At 37.6% G+C, this 18,782-nt stretch overlaps 1 protein-coding gene across 2 annotated transcripts in view; it reads left to right on the plus strand.

Moving 5' to 3' along the window:
- The window catches only part of PKP2 (plakophilin 2), an 83,194-nt gene that overhangs the window by 38,151 nt on the left and 26,261 nt on the right, over positions 1–18,782 (plus strand). For both annotated transcript variants that reach the window (XM_065887053.1, XM_065887055.1), the window contains exon 6: positions 8,007–8,184. In XM_065887053.1, the coding sequence (XP_065743125.1) occupies positions 8,007–8,184 (178 nt within the window). The remainder of the gene's footprint in view (positions 1–8,006; positions 8,185–18,782) is intronic.

Here is an 18,782-nt window from a genome sequence, read left to right on the forward strand (position 1 = left end):
TCTGTTTTTTCTGAGGTTTCCTGGAACAAATGATTGATGGGCTCATTGTTATCTGAGAGGGCTTTCAAGGAACATTATTACTGCTAGCTTAGACCCCAGATTCAAGTCAAGTTTGAATTCCTTTTTTCTGAAGTGGAAATGATTCTGAGGCTTTTGGTTAATATTTTAAATTAGAAGTTCTATGCAGCTTCCATCACCTGGACCTCTCTCAATACGAGCTTCCTAGCTTACCTGTCCCTCTACACCCCCCAAAAAGAAAAAAAGCATGACTGGATATGTTTTTCAGTTCTCCATTTTATATTTCTACTCAAATACTGATTTGGAAAAATAAATATCTCCCTTCTGTGCATGGATTGGAAAACTAAAATAATCAGATAGAACTAAACTAACGGTTTTGGTAATTCTTGAAGCATGGAGAAAGGAGGACTAGTTTCATTTAAATGAATAGTACGTATGATAGAAGAGAAAATAGTTCATTGAAAATGAAATGAAAATGGTTCATCAGCTCTCGGCTAAAGCTCCATGAACACATTACAGAGTGCAAGAAACATTACTGAGTGTAATCATCAGTAGTATTGCCTTGGGGAAACTTTTAAGTATCTTCGGTGTCCCAGGTAGTAGACATTTTTAATTTATTCTCACAAAAACCTTAGGTTTTGGGGTATTTTTAGGTATTATTGGCTACTAAATCTCAGTTTTACAGATGACGAAACTAAGGTCCAAAGAACTTAACCCTTTCTAACATATAAAAGTTTTTTTAATGATAATAGTTGACAGTCTTCATACTTATTTAAAAGAAGTACTCCATAAATATTGTTTAAGTTGAACTGAATATATGTTGCACTTTTGCCATCCTTTATTATACAACAGTATTCTTTTTTTCTATAAAAATGTTGTCATTATATCCTCTCTATCCGTTTATATCTCAAAATATCACATTTTTCTATCTCAATAGATTTTAATTTTATAAAACTATATGAAGGGTTGCACCGTACTACCCTTCTGCCAGCATGCTGTCATGTCCCATGAGAGATTTCCTGTCATATCCATGACTTATATTAAAATACCTACAGAAATTAAGAGTGATATCACTTATTCATTCATTCATTCAGCCAACATTTAGAGGGCAGCCTTCAAGTACCAACCAGGGTGAATCACAGTCTAGAGAGTTTGTGAATTTTATTTTCCATCTACTAAAACGTGAACAATTATGTGATGGTTGACATTAAAAAAAAACAAAAACAAAAAAATAGCAACCAAACCTCATGTTTAGAACCTAACATTTTCTTTATTAAAAAACAGCTATGAACCACGAAAGAAAATCAAACAGATTATTGTTTTACACTCAGAAAAGACTTCATGAGGAGATATATTTCACTGTGGACCTTAAAAGAGATTTAGGCTTTGGACTAGCATTTTGAAGGAGAATGAAAGTTATTCCCAGCAAAGTGAAAATCACTAGCAAAGCAAAGAAGCTGCTGGTCGTTCACAGGAAACTTGGGTAATAGAGTGATCGAGGTTAGGGTGTGTGGTAGCCAGAAATCTTGGGAGGATGTGTGGCTCTGTGTCAAGGAAATAATCCATTGTTTATGAACTTCCTCTTCTCTTGTGTAGGAAGAAGGAAGCTAAGGACAGAGAATGTTCTGTGGTATTGATGCCGCAGAAACCACTGTCCTCTTTAGATAATCTACTGAGGTGACAAATGGAGTTTGATTGTGCAGTTCCCAGGATTTCTAGTATAAGCTAAACATCCCTACCAGAAGGTGTTCATTACATATTAATTGAATTGAGTTGATAGTTGAATGTTTGATACAAATCCTACTAAATAACTTCCTTTAGCTCTATTAATGGAAGTGCTAAATAAGTGCTTTTTGGGCCTCAAAAATAAATTGTTGACTAATTTAGACATGTTTATATCTTTGTTTAGAAACACAAAATGATACAGTAGAAACTAACACAGCATTGTAAAACAACTATACCCCAATTTTAAAAAAAAAAAAACACAAAGCGAGTAACCATATATGTGAATCTTTTCTTGTCTATTTTGTAAACATCTTTTTATTGAGCCTCTATTACATGCTAGTCATAAGCTTGGGGTTTCCATTTTTTATCTCTCTTCTTCCTGACAGCTCCATAACGTATGGTATTATTGACTGTTTACATATGACCAGTGCGAGGCTCAGGGGGTTGAGTTGCCCAAGGTTGCACAGCTAGCAAAGAACAAGGCCAGATTTGAACCCAGTATTATCTGGGTGTTTTGCTATATCAAAGTGGCTCCCACCTACTGTTTTGGGGGCAAAGAGTGACTCATTTTTACACTTCTTTAGGAAGGGGCTTTGTCTTTGAGATCTTGGATCAGAGAGCTCTCCCTTCCTCCTTTTTGGCCCTTCCTCTCTCTCCTCTTGCCACTGCCTTGATTCAAACCCTCTTCATCTCTCTGGTCTACTCTTGCAGTAACCTTGTGCCTGGCCTCTATGATTCAGTATTGCACATTCCCAGTCTGTCCACCACTCTGCTTCTAGTGATTTCTTTCTAAAATAAAAATATTGCCCCTTTATTTTCTCCATTTCCTATGTTGAAGTCTGTACTCTGTAGCATCTCACACAAAGATTTTATGATGTGAGCCTGGTAACCATTGGCAGCAGTGTCTCTTTTCATACCCTTTTAGCCCAGGCTCTGAAATCCTAAAGAATTTGCTGCTCTTTCCCATGTCTCATCTGTCTCGATACCTTTGCTTCTGCTGTTGTCTTGGAGTGGAATCCTTTTTCATACCTAGACCACCTGGTAAACCTTCTCATTCTTCAGTAGCTACTCAAGTATCACTTCTCTCTCTGAAGCATTTTCAAATACCATCCTTCTGTACTTTACTCTCAGGTCCCACCTTTCCTCTCAGCAGAGTTTTGAAGGAAGGGGCTTCTCTGAACTACCTTTGTGTCGTTTCATATTAAGTTGCCACTTATTTTGTGCCAGTATGTTATTGCAGTAACAACTGTGGTACTCATAGAAGCTTCTCAAAGCTGTGGATGCCTGACCAAATATAAAAAAAGAGTTTTATGGCCTGGGGATATCTAGATTACACACAAATGAGAGAATCAGGTGTGTTTTCAGATAAGACTCTGACTTTTCTGGCCAGGATATAAAAAAATAAACCATCTGCTTCTATATATGCATGAGAAGCTTAGCACCAGAGCTTTGTTGGCTGGGAAAGAAAGTCAACTCACTTAACTTTTCTGCCATGTTCAGTACCAGCCTAGGAGGGAAGCTCTTCCTTCTTCTGAAGAAAAGACTTCAGGATCAAAGACTTTCTTCCCGTGAGTGTGTTCCCCCTCCCTTACCAAGTGAGTGTGGTAGTGTATTTAGTTGAAATGAGAACAGTACATACTAGTCTCAAAAGTTCATCTTTAAGGTCACTGAATAATGAGCACTTAACTGGAGTGAGTAGGGCTCTGCCTTGGGTTAAAACAGGTCATGATAAGAATGAAGTAGGGTATTGTCCCTCTTCTACAAATTGCATAAGGAAGAGTCAGGGGATGATTGTCAATGTTGAAAATGCATATTGATCTCTGCAAATTATATGAAAATATTTCATTGGATTTCTGTATTTTCATAAAATACAAAAATATTTTACTATATAAAATATTCATTATGAGGCTTCCCTGGTGGCGCAGTGGTTGAGAGTCCGCCTGCCGATGCAGGGGACGCGGGTTCGTGCCCTGGTCCAGGAAGATTCCACATGCGGCAGAGTGGCTGAGACCATGAGCCATGGCCGCTGAGCCTGAGCGTCCGGAGCCTGTGCTCCGCAACGGGAGAGACCGCAACAGTGAGAGACCCGCGTACCGCAAAAAAAAAAAAAAAAAAAAAAAAAAAAAAAAATCATTATGCACGTTCTTTAAATGTATAATTATTTTATTCTGCATTTGTAATGGTGCAGTAAGGTACCTTGAGTTTATTTATAGTTTTGAATAAATGGCCTTTGCTATAATGTGATATTCCAGGTAAGACTTAACAGAAGTTTGGTGAAAGGAGGAGTATGTCCATGCAAGGGAAATTGCAAAAACGTATTCCTCCTGCTCTGTGATAATTTTGAAAAACAAGTTTAAAAAGAACCACTTCTCCTCCTCCTGCTCCTCCTTGAAGATTTAATCATAAAATTTACAAGTTTTGCTATTAAACATTATACAGATTTAGTTAAATAACTATATTTCCAGTCCTAAAGAGCAATATTAATAAAACATGAGTTTCAATATCTATTAAATCCCTTTACTAGGTAGTTGCATTTTGTAGATATCAATTGGCAATAAGTTTCTAGATAATGCAGTTATCATTATCTTTCTTATAATTACTAATTATTAAAAGTATATCCCTTACCAGAATCCAGTTCCCCTTCTTTTTGGCTAGAATGAGAGCTTAGTGATAGAAAATTACAGACAGAACAGCTACAACAGAGAACTATAATAATAGAAATTTAGGCACTATGATTAAATTGACCAGAAGTTAAAGGTGAAACAAATGAAAATCCAAACCCTAAATATAATACAGTATCGGGGAATATAGAATCTAATCATTGAAAGGGACATCTATTTAGGGTCATCTAAACCATTAATTTCCCAATGAGAGAAATTGGAATCATATTTAAAGTATAAATTCCTGGAATTCATCCTGGGAGTCAGGGTTAGTAAGTTTGTGGTGTGGCCCAGGAATATGTGATTCTCATTTGTCACTGGGCTCATTTGGTGACTGCTAGTCTCTTCGAACACTCTAGTTTTAAGATTAAACCCAAAAAAAAAAAAAAAAAAAAAAAAGATTAAACCCCCTTGTCGATATTTTGATAAAGGATGAGCTCATTTTTTTTTATTGGCTCCAGTGATAGTGCTGGATCTTATAAGCAGATCTTTCTGTTTTCTTCAAAGCTGTCTTAGAAGTTTATACTTTCACTGACCCAAAATCTCCATCCTCAGAATTTCTGCTCATTGGTCTGGTTTTGTCTTCTATAGCCACAGAAAATAATATGTAGTTGTTGAATTTGCATTTCTTTAGTTACTAGAGAGCCTGCATTCCTATGTATATTAGACTCTCTTAGATTTGGGTTAATTTTTCTACTAGTAATTTAATTTTTAATGATTTATAAGAACTCTGTATATTAATGATATTTAACCCTTTGTCCTATATCAGCATGCACATTTTCCCAATTTGTAATTGGTCATTTATTGATTTTGTACGTATGTGTGTGAGGGTGTGTGTGTATAAGTACAATCCCGAATTTCTAGTGAACATTTAAGCTCTTCCTTAGCCTTGTACCATACAGAAATTTGGCAAGCATGACATTTCTGTACAATATCCTACATTAAAAATTCAAAAATTATACTAAAACTCCCCAAACCTTATGCTTCTGTAGAAATAATACAGCATGACAAGCTACAAAGGACATTGACTGTTGGAGGAAAATTCCACTCCCTTTATTCAAACTAATCCTCTCTGGTTTTTATTGTAAGGTGTACTTTTCCTTTTAGTGCTCTGTGTGGTCCTTTTTAAAGAGAGGAAATATCATTATGCTTCACATTTTTAATCCTCTGACAGGCAGAGACTGTTAATTTGTTTGCTTATTTAGAAGAGGAAGCTTGTTTTTTTCTTTTCTTTCTTATCTTTAGCTTTCTTTTATAGCTTAGTAACCAAAACTCAACGTCAGACCTCCCTTTCAATTGTTTTCAACCACCTTAAGAGTTTTTGGAGTTTTATTCTGTCTGTCCCTCTCCAGGGCCTCTTAAGATGAGGTGTGACCCGTGAAGTCATTGTGTTGCAAAACCTGTGGCGGAGGGACACTGCTCATGACTAACCCCAAATGCCAGTTTGATCAGGAAAAGACCTTCTCATCAGCCAGAATTCTAGTCCTCACGAAGCACTAGACCCAGCATTACTCTGTCTAATGGCAGCTAGATGTGAGCTATGGTGGAAATTTGGTTATTTAAAAAATTAGTTACTTGTACACAAAGTAAACTGTTTAAGCCCAAAAGACTACATTAGGCCTAGAGTGTTCTAACTGATGGGCCAAATAAAAGTATGGTTGATTAACTACTAAGCTTTAACCATACAGACTATTATTTCAGTCATTAATATCAAGGGAGGTGATATCTCCATGTAATTCTGGCAAGACCACCATGTTTGCTTTTTTCATAAAGTGGACTGTCCTGTATATCTGTGCTTCCTCTGTCCTTCATGCAGATGAAGCAGTAAATTTAAGAGGTAAGATTTAACTGACTGGGCGGTGGGGGCATAAATAGGAAGAAAATGAAGATCCCTTCTCTTTCTGTCCCCTCTCTGTTTCTCCTTTCCTGGATGATAGCGAGTTAGGGTAACTTACTGAAGAATGAATGATGGCAAAGCAACTTGACACCTGCTGGGAGTCACTGGAATAGCAAGCAATAGGGGTATGTATAGTCCTTCCACTGAATCAGAGGTATTTAAGCACCAAATTTGTGAGAAAAACAAATCCTAAGTATATATGCCACTTTGTATTCTCTCTCAGTACCCAGCTTCAGTCCCTGTCTCACAAATGCCATGGGAAATACAGTATCCTGTTATCTTAATTTCTTCCTGAGTTGGCTTATATGGCCTTTCTTTTTAATTGGGGGTGGAGGGGATTCAAGAGGAACAGGAAAGTTAAGTGAGTAAATGTGGTACCAGTCTTAGACCAATGCTTAGGCCATGCAAGTTGGCAGGTAGATAAAATGCTCTTGTCTCTCCTTCTCTGCCAAACTGTAATATAAGAAGTAGATGAGGTAGAGCCAGCATAAATTCTGGCAGGACATAAAGTCTGCCATTGGGTAGGAGTTAATAAATATTAATTGGTGATGTTGAGAAGCCTGCTGTTGACAGGCATAGGCAAAAGCTTTCTAGAGGCTCTTCCTGCTATTATTGGAAGGCAGATGTCAAGTGGGAGTTGCAGGCAGTGGGGAGCAGTAGGCAGGCAGAGATGTCCTTAGATATGTATGTATCTAAGGGAGAAAACTACAACTTTTAAAATGCTGAACTCTTAATTACAACAGGATCATTTCAAGCTTTCCTGTTGGTGAGCCCAGAATTTATACTAATGAGGTCAGCTTGGTGGTAGGGTCATTTAAGAGAAACAGCAATAAGGATTTTTGGCATTCATTTATGTTCTTGATTAAACATGTATAGTTTTACATTGTAAGTTCTCTTTCTCCCTCTCTCTCTCTCTATGTATATGTGTGTGTATACATATATATATATATTAAACATCTTTATTGGAGTATAGTTACTTTACAATGGTGTGTTAGTTTCTGCTTTACAACAAAGTGAATCAGTTATACATATACATATGTCCCCATATCTCTTCCCTCTTGTGTCTCCCTCCTTCCCACCCTCCCTATCCCACCCCTCTAGGTGGTCATAAAGCACTGAGCTGATCTCCCTGTGCTATGCGGCTGCTTCCCACTAGCTATCTATTTTACTTTTGGTAGTGTATATGTCAGTGCTACTCTTTCACTTCGTCCCAGCTTACCCTTCCCCCTCCCCGTGTCTTCAAGTCCATTCTCTAGGAGGTTTGTGTCTTTATTCCCGTCTTGCCCCTAGGTTCTTCATGACCATTTTTTTCTTTTTAGATTCCATATATATGTGTTAGCGTACGGTATTTGTTTTTCTCTTTCTGACTTACTTCACTCTGTATGACAGACTCTAGGTCCATCCACCTCACTACAAATAACTCAATTTCGTTTCTTTTTATGGCTGAGTAATATTCCATTGTCTCACCACTAGTATACTTTTTTTTTTTTTTTAATTTTTCTTATGGAACAGCTTCCATTGCCATCTAATGAGGTCTAAACAGGTTCTTTCCCTTGGGAAAAGGGCTGTCTCCCCCTACCTTGTTTTTTTTTTTTTTTCCTTTTATAACTAGCCATAGCTCTAGGGGTGACGGTCTTAACTGATCTTTTCAGCAGTCGTTTTGACCCAACCCTGCACTGTCTTGATGGTACTCTTTGCTTTTCTAGGTTTGCTGTGGAATTTGTCCTCTAATGACAGACTTAAGAATCTCATGGTAACAGAAGCCTTGCTTATCCTGACTGAGAATATCATCGTCCCCTTTTCGGGGTGGGCAGAAGGAGACTACCCCAAAGCAAATGGTTTGCTCGATTTTGATATATTCTACAATGTCACAGGATGCCTAAGGTAATACCACTCTACAACCGCCCTCAACCTTTTCTCTGTACACTTTAAATATTGCATCCAGATCTGTCTAAAACCCTACCCAATTACCTGGAGATATGGTAAAAATTATAAACATCACTCTAAATACTAGAAGCACAATGTAGAAAGAGTATTTTTTCCAGACATGTTTGATTCCAGAAGCTACCCACATTAGCTCATGAGAAAGAGCATGTCTACCAATAAAGAAACTAGAAATCCAGTCCAAACACCTAGAAGTCCAGGCACACTGGCCTTTCCTGTCTCACAGGATTTAAGCCAGGCTCCATGCTGTATTTTTAGTTCACAAAAATATAATTTAATGACATGATTAAAAAAATAGTTTCGAACCTGCAGTTTTTAAATAGGCAACAAAGCCTGAAAGGATAGAATGTCTTGCCACAAGAATAGCTTACAAAAAACGTTAGTTTGATCAGCATTTCTAAATATTGGGGGGCTTCCCTGGTGGCGCAGTGGTTGAGAGTCCGCCTGCCGATGCAGGGGACATGGGTTCGTGCCCCGGTCCGGGAAGATCCCACATGCCGCGGAGCGGCTGGGCCCGTGAGCCATGGCCGCTGAGCCTGCGCGTCCGGAGCCTGTGCCCAGCAACGGGAGAGGCCACAACAGTGAGAGGCCCGCGTACCGCAAAAAAAAAAAAAAAAAATTGGGATGAAAAAATGCTATAACTGTTTTCTCCCCTGGGCTGTCAGATGCCAGATAAACCAAGAGGAAATAGAAACACATGCAAGAGGAAGAAATGTTAGTCTCAACTTTTGTAGAAGCGTGCCTCTCAAGCTTTCTTATGTATATTTGAAAATAATCATTGTCCTTTATGTCCAAGGATTAAAAGAAACCAGATAGATATGTAATCAAAAATAGGCAGCCCAGAATAAGTTGGGTCATATTCTGCCTTCTGATCTTTTCTCTAGTTTCACAGTTCACTTCTTGAGGGAATCTGTTTGGATGATAACAGAGGGAATTTATTATGGTAAGATGTTTATCTTATCTCCACAGTTAATCACACAGTAATGCATATCAAATGCCAGTTTTTTATAAAGAATTATGTTAGCCACTGAGAGTTTTACAAAGATGAATAAGAAAATACTTAACTGACCTTTAATCTAGCAGGGGATGCAGATAAGCAAGTAAACTAGAATGCAATGAAATATGTTACAGCAGTGATTCTCAAAGCGTGGCCCCTGGACTAGTAGCATGTATATTACCTGGAACTTATTAGAATTCTCAGCTTTCACCCCAGACCTACTAAATCAGAAATTTCAGGAACACGTGTCAGGAACAAGTGAAGTGCTGCAGGAATGCAGAACAAAAGGACCATTCATGCCAGCTGAGTGGGATCAGAGGTGCCAAATGAGCTGGGCTTTGGTGGGCTATTTCAGTAGACAGAAATTCTCTAGGTAGTACCCCTTGAAATTTATTTGCTATACAGTCCACTAGAACTGCTTTTCTTTTTTTTTTAACGTCTTTATTGGAGTATAATTGCTTTACAATGTTGTTAGTTTCTGCTGTATAACAAAGTGAATCAGCTAATATGCATACGTATATCCCCATATCCCCTCCCTCTTGCATCTCCTTCCCACCCTCCTTATCCCACCCCTCTAGGTGGTCGCAGAGCACCGAGCTGATCTCCCTGTGCTATGCGGCTGCTTCCCACCAACTATCTGTTTTACATTTGGTAGTGTATATATGTCAATGTTACTCTCTCACTTCATCCCAGCTTACACTTCCTCCTCCCCGTGTCCTCAAGTCCATTCTCTACATCTGTGTCTTTATTCCTGTCCTGCCCCTAGGTTCATCAGAACCATTTTTTTTTTTTAGATTCCATATATATGTGTTAGCATATGGTATTTGCTTTTCTTTTTCTGACTTACTTCACTCTGTATGACAGACTCTAGGTCCATCCACCTCACTACAAATAACTCAATTTCCTTTCTTTTTATGGCTGAGTAATAGTCCATTGTATATATGTGCCACATCTTCTTTATCCATTCATCTGTCGATGGACACTTAGGTTGCTTACATGTCCTGGGTATTGTAAATAGTGCTGCAGTGAACATTGTAGTACATGACTCTTTTTGAATGATGGTTTTCTCAGGGCATATGCCCAGTAGTGAGATTGCTGGGTCATGTGGTAGTTCTACTTTTAGTTTTTTAAGGAACCTCCATACTGTTCTCTGTAGTGGCTATATCAATTTACATTCCCACCAACAGTGAAAGAAGGTTCCCTTTTCTCCACACCCTCTCCAGTGTTTATTGTTTGTAGATTTTCTGATCATGGCCATTCTGACCAGTGTGAGGTGATACCACATCGTAGTTTTGATTTGCATTTCTCTAATGATTAGTGATGTTGAGCATCTTTTCATGTGTTTGTTGGCAATCTGTTTGTCTTCTTTGGAGAAATGTCTGTTTAGGTCTTCTGCCCATTTTTGGATTGGGTTGTTTGTTTTTTTGATATTGAGCTGCAAAGCTGCTTGTATACTTTGGAGATTAATCCTTTGTCAGTTGCTTTGTTTCCAAATATTTTCTCCCATTCTGAGGGTTGTCTTTTGGTCCTGTTTATGGTTTCCTTTGCAGTGCAAAAGCTTTTAAGTTTCATTAGGTCCCATTTGTTTAGTTTGGTTTTTATTTCCATTTCTCTAGGAGGTGGATCAAAAAGGATCTTGCTGTAATTTATGTCATAGAGTGTTCTGCCTATGTTTTCCTCTAAGAGTTTGATAGTGTCTGGGCTTACATTTAGGTCTTTAATCCATTTTGAGTTTATTTTAGTGTATGGTGTTAGGAAGTGTTCTAATTTCATTCTTTCAATGTAGCTGTCCAGTTTTCCCAGCACCACTTATTGAAGAGGCTGTCTTTTCTCTACGGTATATTCTTGCCTCCTTTATCAAAGATAAGGTGACCATATGTGTGTGGGTTTATCTCTGGGCTTTCTATCCTGTTCCATTGATCTATATTTCTGTTTTTGTGCCAGTACCATACTGTCTTAATTACTGTAGCTTTGTAGTATAGTCTGAAGTCTGGGAGCCTGATTCCTCCAGCTCCATTTTTCTTCAAGATTGCTTTGGCTATTTGAGGTCTTTTGTGTTTCCATACATATTCTGAAATCTTTATTTCTAGTTCTGTGAAAAATGCCATTGGTAGTTTGATAGGGATTGCATTGAATCTGTAGATTGCTTTGGGGAGTATAGTCATTTTCACAATATTGTTTCTTCCAATCAAAGAACATGATATATCTCTCCATCTGTATCATCTTTAATGTCTTTTATCAGTGTCTTATAGTTTTCTGCATACAGGTCTTTTGTCTCCTTAGGTAGGTTTATTCCTAGATATTTTATTCTTTTTGTTGCAGTGGTAAATGGGAGTGTTTCCTTAATTTCTCTTTCAGATTTTTCATCATTAATGTATAGGAATGCAAGAGATTTCTGTGCATTAATTTTGTATCGTGCTACTCTACCAAATTCATTGATTAGCTCTCGTAGTTTTCAGGTAGCATCTTTAGGATTCTCTATGTATAGTATGTCATCTGAAAACAGTGACAGCTTTACTTCATCTTTTCCAATTTGGATTCCTTTTATTTCTGTTTCTTCTCTGATTGCTGTGGCTAAAACTTGCACAACTGTATTGAATAGTAGTGGTGAGAGTAGGCAACCTTGTCTTGTTCCTGATCCTAGAGGAAACGGTTTCAGTTTTCACCATTGAGGACGATGTTGACTGTGGGTTTGTCATATATGGCCTTTAGTATGTTGAGGTAAATTCCTGCTAGGCCCTTTCTGAAGGGTTTTTATCATAAATAGATGTTGAATTTTGTTGAAAGCTTTTTCTGCATCTATTGAGATGATCATATGGTTTTTATTCCTCAATTTGTTAATACAGTGTATCACATTGATTGATTTGCATATACTGAAGAATCCTTGCATTCCTGGGATAAACCCCACTTGATCATGGTGTATGATCCTTTTAATGTCCTGTTGGATTCTGTTTGCTAGTATTTTGTTGAGGATTTTTGCATCTGTGTTCATCAGATATATTGGCTTGTAGTTTTCTTTGTTTGTGACATCTTTGTCTCGTTTTGGTATCAGGGTGATGGTGGCCTCGTAAAATGAGTTTGGGCGTGTTCCTCCCTCTTCTATATTTTGAAAGAGTTTGAGAAGGATAGGTGTTAGCTCTTGTGTAGATGTTTGATAGAATTCGCTTGTGAAGCCATCTGCTCCTGGACTTTGTTGGAAGATTTTAAATCACAATTTCAATTTCAGTGCTTATGATTGGTCTGTTTATATTTTCTATTTCTTCCTGGTTCAGTCTCAGAAGGTTGTGCTTTTCTAAGAATTTATCCATTTCTTCTAGGTTGTCCATTTTATTGGCATATAGTTGCTTGTAGAAATCTCACATGATCCTTTGTATTTCTGCAGTGTCAGTTGTTACTTCTCCTTTTTTATTTCTAATTCTGTTGATTTGAGTCTTCTCTTTTTTTCTTGATGAGTCTGGCTAGTGGTTTATCAATTTTGTTTATTTTCTCAAAGAACTAGCTTTTAGTTTTATTGGTCTTTGCTATGTTTCCTTCATTTCTTTTTTATTTATTTATGATCTGATCTTTATGATTTCTTTCCTTCTGCTAACTTTGGGGATGTTTTGTTCTTCTTTCTCTAATTGCTTTAGGTGTAAGGTTAGGTTGTTTATTTGAGATGTTTCTTGTTTCTTAAGGTAGGATTGTATTGCTATAAGTTTCCCTCTTAGAACTGCTTTTGCTGCATCCCATAGGTTTGGGGTCATCGTGTTTTCATTGTCACTTGTTTCTAGGTATTTTTTGATTTCCTCTTTGATTTCTTCAGTGATCTCTTGTTTATTTAATAATATATTGTTTAGCCTCCATGTGTTTGTATTTTTTACAGTTTTTTTCCTGTAATTGATATCTAGTCTCATAGCATTGTGGTTGAAAAAGATACTTGATAACGATTTCAATTTTCTTAAATTAACCAAGACTTGATTTGTGACCCAAGATATGATCTATCCTGGAGGATGTTCCATGAGCACTTGAGAAGAAAGTGTATTCTCTTGTTTTTGGATGGAATGTCCTATAAATGTCAATTAAGTCCATTTTGTTTAATGTGTCATTTAAAGCCTGTGTTTCCTCATTTATTTTCATTTTGAATGATCTGTCCATTGGTGAAAGTGGGGTGTTAAAGTCCTCTACTATTTTTGTGTTACTGTGGATTTCCCCTTTTATTGCTGTTAGCATTTGCCTTATGTACTGAGGTGCTCCTATGTTGGGTGCATAAATATTTACAATTGTTACATCTTCTTCTTGACTGATCCCTTGATCATTATGTAGTGCCCTTTGTCTGTTGTAATAGTCTTTATTTTATTGTCTACTTTGTCTGATATGAGAATTGCTAGTCCAGCTTTCTTTCGATTTCCATTTGCATGGAATATCTTTTTCCATCCCCTCACTTTGAGTCTGTATGTGTCCCTAGGTTTGAAGTGGGTCTCTTGTAGATAGCATATATATCGGTCTTGTTTTTGTATCCATTCAGCCAGTCTGTGTCTTTTGGTTGGAGCATTTACTCTATTTCCATTTAAGGTAATTATCGATATGTATGTTCCTACTCCCATTTTCTTAATTGTTTTGGGTTTGTTGTTGTAGGTCTTTTCCTTCTCTTGTGTTTCCTGCCTAGAGAAGTTCCTTTAGCATTTGTTGTAAAGCTGGTTTGGTGGTGCTGAATTCTCTTAGCTATTATTTGTCTGTAAAGCTTTGGATTTCTCTCTCAAATATGAATGAGATCCTTGCTGGGTAGAGTACTCTTGGTTGTAGGTTTTTCCCTTTCATCATTTAAAATATGTCCTGCCACTCCCTTCTGGCTTGCAGAGTTTCTGCTGAAAGCAGCTGTTAACCTTATGGGGATACCCTTGTATGTTATTTGTTGTTTTTCCCTTGTGCTTTTAATATTTTTTCTTTGTATTTAATTTTTGATAGCTTGATTAATGTGTGTCTCGGCATGTTTCTCTTTGGGTTTATCCTGTATGGTGCTCTCTGTGCTTCCTGGACCTGATTGACTATTTCCTTTCCCATGTTAGGGAAGTTTTTGACTATAATCTCTTCAAATATTTTCTCATACCCTTTCTTTTTCTCTTCTTCTTCTGGGACCCCTATAATTTGAATGTTGGTATGGTTAATATTGTCCCAGAGGTCTCCGAGACTGTCCTCAATTCTTTTCATTCTTTTTTCTTTATTCTGCTCCCTGGCAGTATTTCCACCATTTTATCTTCCAGTTCACCTATCTGTTCTTCTGCCTCAGTTATTCTGCTGTTAATGCCTTCTAGAGTCTTTTTAATTCAGTAATTGTGTTGTTCATCACTGTTTGTTTGCTCTTTAGTTCTTCTAGGTACTTGTTAAATGTTTTTTGTTTTTTCTCCATTCTGTTTCTGAGATTTTGGTTCATGTTTGCTATCATTACTCTGAATTCTTTTTCAGGTAGGTTGCCTATTTCGTCTTCATTTTTTTGGTCTTGTAGGTTTTTACCTTGCTCCTTCATCTGTAAGATATTTTTTTTGTCATTTCTTTTTTTTTTTGATGGGTGGTTCTGTGTTCCTGTCTTACTGGTTGTTTGGCCTCAGCCATCCAGCACTGGAGTTTGCCGGCAGTTGGATAGAGCTGGGTCTTGGTGCTGAGATGAGGACCTCCAGGAGGCCTCACTCCAATTGATATTCCCTGGGGTCTGAGGTTCTCTGTTAGTCCAGCAGTTTGGATTCAGAGCTCCCACCACATGAGCTCAGGCCCAACCTCTGGCCTGGAAACCAAGATCCCACAAGCTTTGTGGTGTGGTTAAAAAAAAAAAAAAAGAGAGAAAGAAAGAAAAAAAGGAGCAGTACAATATCAAAGAATAAGAAACAAAATAAAATTAGAAAGATTAAAAAATATATTAGGAAAAATAAAACTATAATTAACAACCAATCGCTGGGAGTTCCTCCTAGACCCTTAGCTGTCCATGGTCCCCCACCAGTGCCTGGTAAGTGCCCTAGTTGTGTGGAGACGCGAATTCCACATCCTCCTAGTACTCCACCCACTTGGAACCACTTTTTAATGTATTTTTGATTCATTAAAACATTTTGATTCATTTAAAAACATTTTGCATCTTAAAATTTTTCTGTCGCTCCCATTGCCTTACCATGTGCGACAGAGTTCTTAGCATGACAGACTCAGGACTCTTTCAATTGAAAATGGCAGGTACACAATTCAAAGTTCCTTAAATCAAGTGGCTCATGTGGCTGAGATGTTGACGGGCACTTGTGGAAGTGAAAGAAGTGCATCAGGAACCATGGCCTCAAGGACTGGGACGTAAATTCAGCGTCTCTAGAACTCAGTCTCCTATTTACAGGCATACCTCGGAGATATTATGGATTCAGTTCTAAACCACCGCAATAAAGTGAATATTGCAATGAAGCAAGTCACACGATCTTTTCGGTTTTCCAGTGCTTATTTAAGTATGTTTACATTATGCAACAGTCTATTAAGTGTGCAATGGCATTATGTCTTAAAGAAATCAATATACATACCTTAATTTAAAAATGCTTTATTACAAAAGATACTAACCATCATCTAACAACACAGGGTTGCCACAAACCTTCAATTTGTTAAAAAAAAAAAATGCAATGTCTGTGAAGCTCAATCAAGCAAAGCACAATAAAATGAAGTATGCCTGTATATCTCATCTCTGCTTACTCATCTTCTTTGAAGACTACTGGGCTCATTCTCTAAAAATGCAAGCAAGCCTTCTCCACGTAACAGATCCCTAAATCACAGGCAGCCCTTGCTTAGCCACCCAGCAGAAAAAGTGCACTTCTTTCTTTAAATGTCAATCTCCTGGAAGGTATAACCCTGACTCTGCTTCTGAAAGCTGTGTATCGTTTGAGCCTCTGTTCCCCTAGATTGACCAGACCTGGATCAGATACTTGCTTCATGGCAACAATGGCAACAAGGTCTGTTAAAGTAGCAAGAGGGAGGGGAACACTTGGTAGACAAACAAAACAAAAATAGAAGACACCTTCCTCAATTACAGCATATGCAACCTTTCTCAGTCTATCCACAACCTTCTTTACAATCTTACTCCCATTTTCCTGCAAACATATCCCAAAGTACAAGCAAGCTACAAAGTACTTGCTTTCCTTAGATATTATAGGTAATTTCATATAGCCAAGGCTTTATTCAATTTTACTGCCTGGTAAACATTTTCTGTTATCTGCCTACTGATTACTTAATCTCCTAATCATATAATAGCAAAGGTAAAGTTCATCTTTTCTGTCAAACATTTTCCTGCCTCAGGCAAAAGCCATTACTTGTTTATAAGAATTCAAACAGGACTTTTTACAGGTAAGTCACCTCTGTACAGACTTTGTATTACATTACTATTTATATGGGAAGTTGTTTACATACCTTTTTTATTAGATTGTGAACTCTAAGAGTTTTTCTAATCTCTAATTCCTAGCACATAGCAATGTTTCTGACATATAGTAAGCAAGTATAAAGTATTTGAGTGAAATGAGTAATGAACGAATGAGCAAATGAAAATCCATTAGGAATTAGGTGGATAATCATGTCTGGCAAGGTATCAAATATGTGATGGAAAGTAATCAAACAGAAGTTGGAAACATTAGCTAAAGCCAGACTGAGGGGGCCTTATAAATCATGTTAAGGAGTTAATATTTTTCTTCTGTAAGCAAAGTTAGTAGTGTGGGGTGGATAGAAATATAAGTTCTGCATGAAGAAGAAAAATTATCCACATGAAAGGTGTATTGGGAAGGTAGAAATCTAAAAATAAAGATGTTGGTTGCACATCTTTTCCTGTAGTCTCCTTTTATGAACAAGGAATAACAGACTTGCGTGGTTTGGGTGAAGCAGTGCCCTTGTTGGCACACATTTTTCAGATATGTTATTGCCTGAATCCACTCCCATCATAATGACACCATTTTAAACAGTGTTTGCAAAGTCATTCCAAACCACTGATTTGAACTACTTTCAGGAGCAGAATATTGCAAAATATTTGAGAAATTGAGTATCATAGTATTTGCTTACTAAAATATCTATTCTTATTTCACCTGTATATCTAATTTATAATAATAATAGCTAATATTTACGTTGTAAAAACTGTTCAGAATGCTTTATGAGGATTTCCTCAGTTTATTCTCAGGGCAACCCTTGTAAAGTAGGCCTTCCCATTTTATAGATAAGGAAACTGGAGCTCAGAGAGCAGAGGTTAAGAGATTTTCCCAACATCATACAGCTAGTAAGAGACAAAGCTGGAATTCTAATCCAGGAAGGCTGTCTCCAGGGCCAAGCTCTTCATCAATGTGCTGGATACATTGATATTAGTCACATGTCTACAGACTGCTCTGCTGTGGATTAAGCCTCTGCCCTTCACAGTCTCGCAACCTCACAGGGTCAGGTTGGCCAGTGTACAGGCCAGTGTACAGTCACATTCAGGTCGCATTATGGGCATTGTGTCTGCATTTCAGTGTTGTCTTTTTTTAGGAGTTCTATGCAAGTGGAACTCTGCACTACATTTCCTATTAACAGAGAAAATAGAAAGCATAAGAACTGGGAGGCCTTTCCAAGAGAGGAGATGGCTTTGTAGACAACTTTGGGTAGATGTTGTCACAATGAGTATAAAAGTCAGTAAGGAGATGTGAGTTAGAAAGGGACCTGTAGGGAACCTGTAATCAAATAGTCTCAATTTTCACAATAGAGCTGTCTTCTGAATAGTTGCTTATTTCTGACTCCAAGTTACTCTAAAAAGATTTTAAGACAGGTGTTGACTAGCTCTAATAAGAGTGAATCTTAACTACTTAAAAATAAATGTTAGCAAATATTGTAACTGCTACAAGTTCATTGGAGGTATGGCCTCCGCCACTGGGTGTAGAGCCAACAGTGAACTGGCAACATGAGTAGTATTTTGGGCATTGTGTTGACTTAGGTTAGTGTAGCTAAATTCCTTCAATCTACTTTGAAGTAGAACTTCTGCATAGACCAGTGACTTTGTCCCTTTACTAACTTGACAGTGAGATCAGTTCTGAGAGGGACTTCCCTGGTCTTTAGATAGCAGTGGTGCAGAGTGAATCTGCTCAGCAGGTAAAATCTTTGCTTCATTAATGAACTTGTGACATTGACTCCAGTTCTGCCCACCTGGAGCTGCTACAGTGCGATCGCATTCAGACAGGAGAACATGCACAGCTTATCCTTCAAAAACTGTCAGATACACCGTATCTGTCAGGTATCAGGTCATTTTTCTACAGAATTAGCATCTGCCTGCCGCAGCATTTACCGTGGGCCTTGGTGCTTTCTTTAGGTAATTCCTTTGGAATTACATACTTTTCATGACTAAAGTTACTCACTGACAGGTGATACAAATTTTGCAATAGGGAAAACAATGTTCATTGCAAGTTTCAGGTTTTTTCTTAAACACTATGCCAGCATAATTAATAATAAAATCCAAGTTAGGAGAGGAAAATTAAATTGATACACTCCAATTTGTGCTAGAGCCATCAAGAGCAGTTGTCAGGATCTCCTCATACCTCCA

Source organism: Phocoena phocoena, chromosome 11 (genome assembly GCF_963924675.1).
Source record: "Phocoena phocoena chromosome 11, mPhoPho1.1, whole genome shotgun sequence".
NCBI classification, from domain to species: Eukaryota; Metazoa; Chordata; class Mammalia; order Artiodactyla; family Phocoenidae; genus Phocoena; species Phocoena phocoena.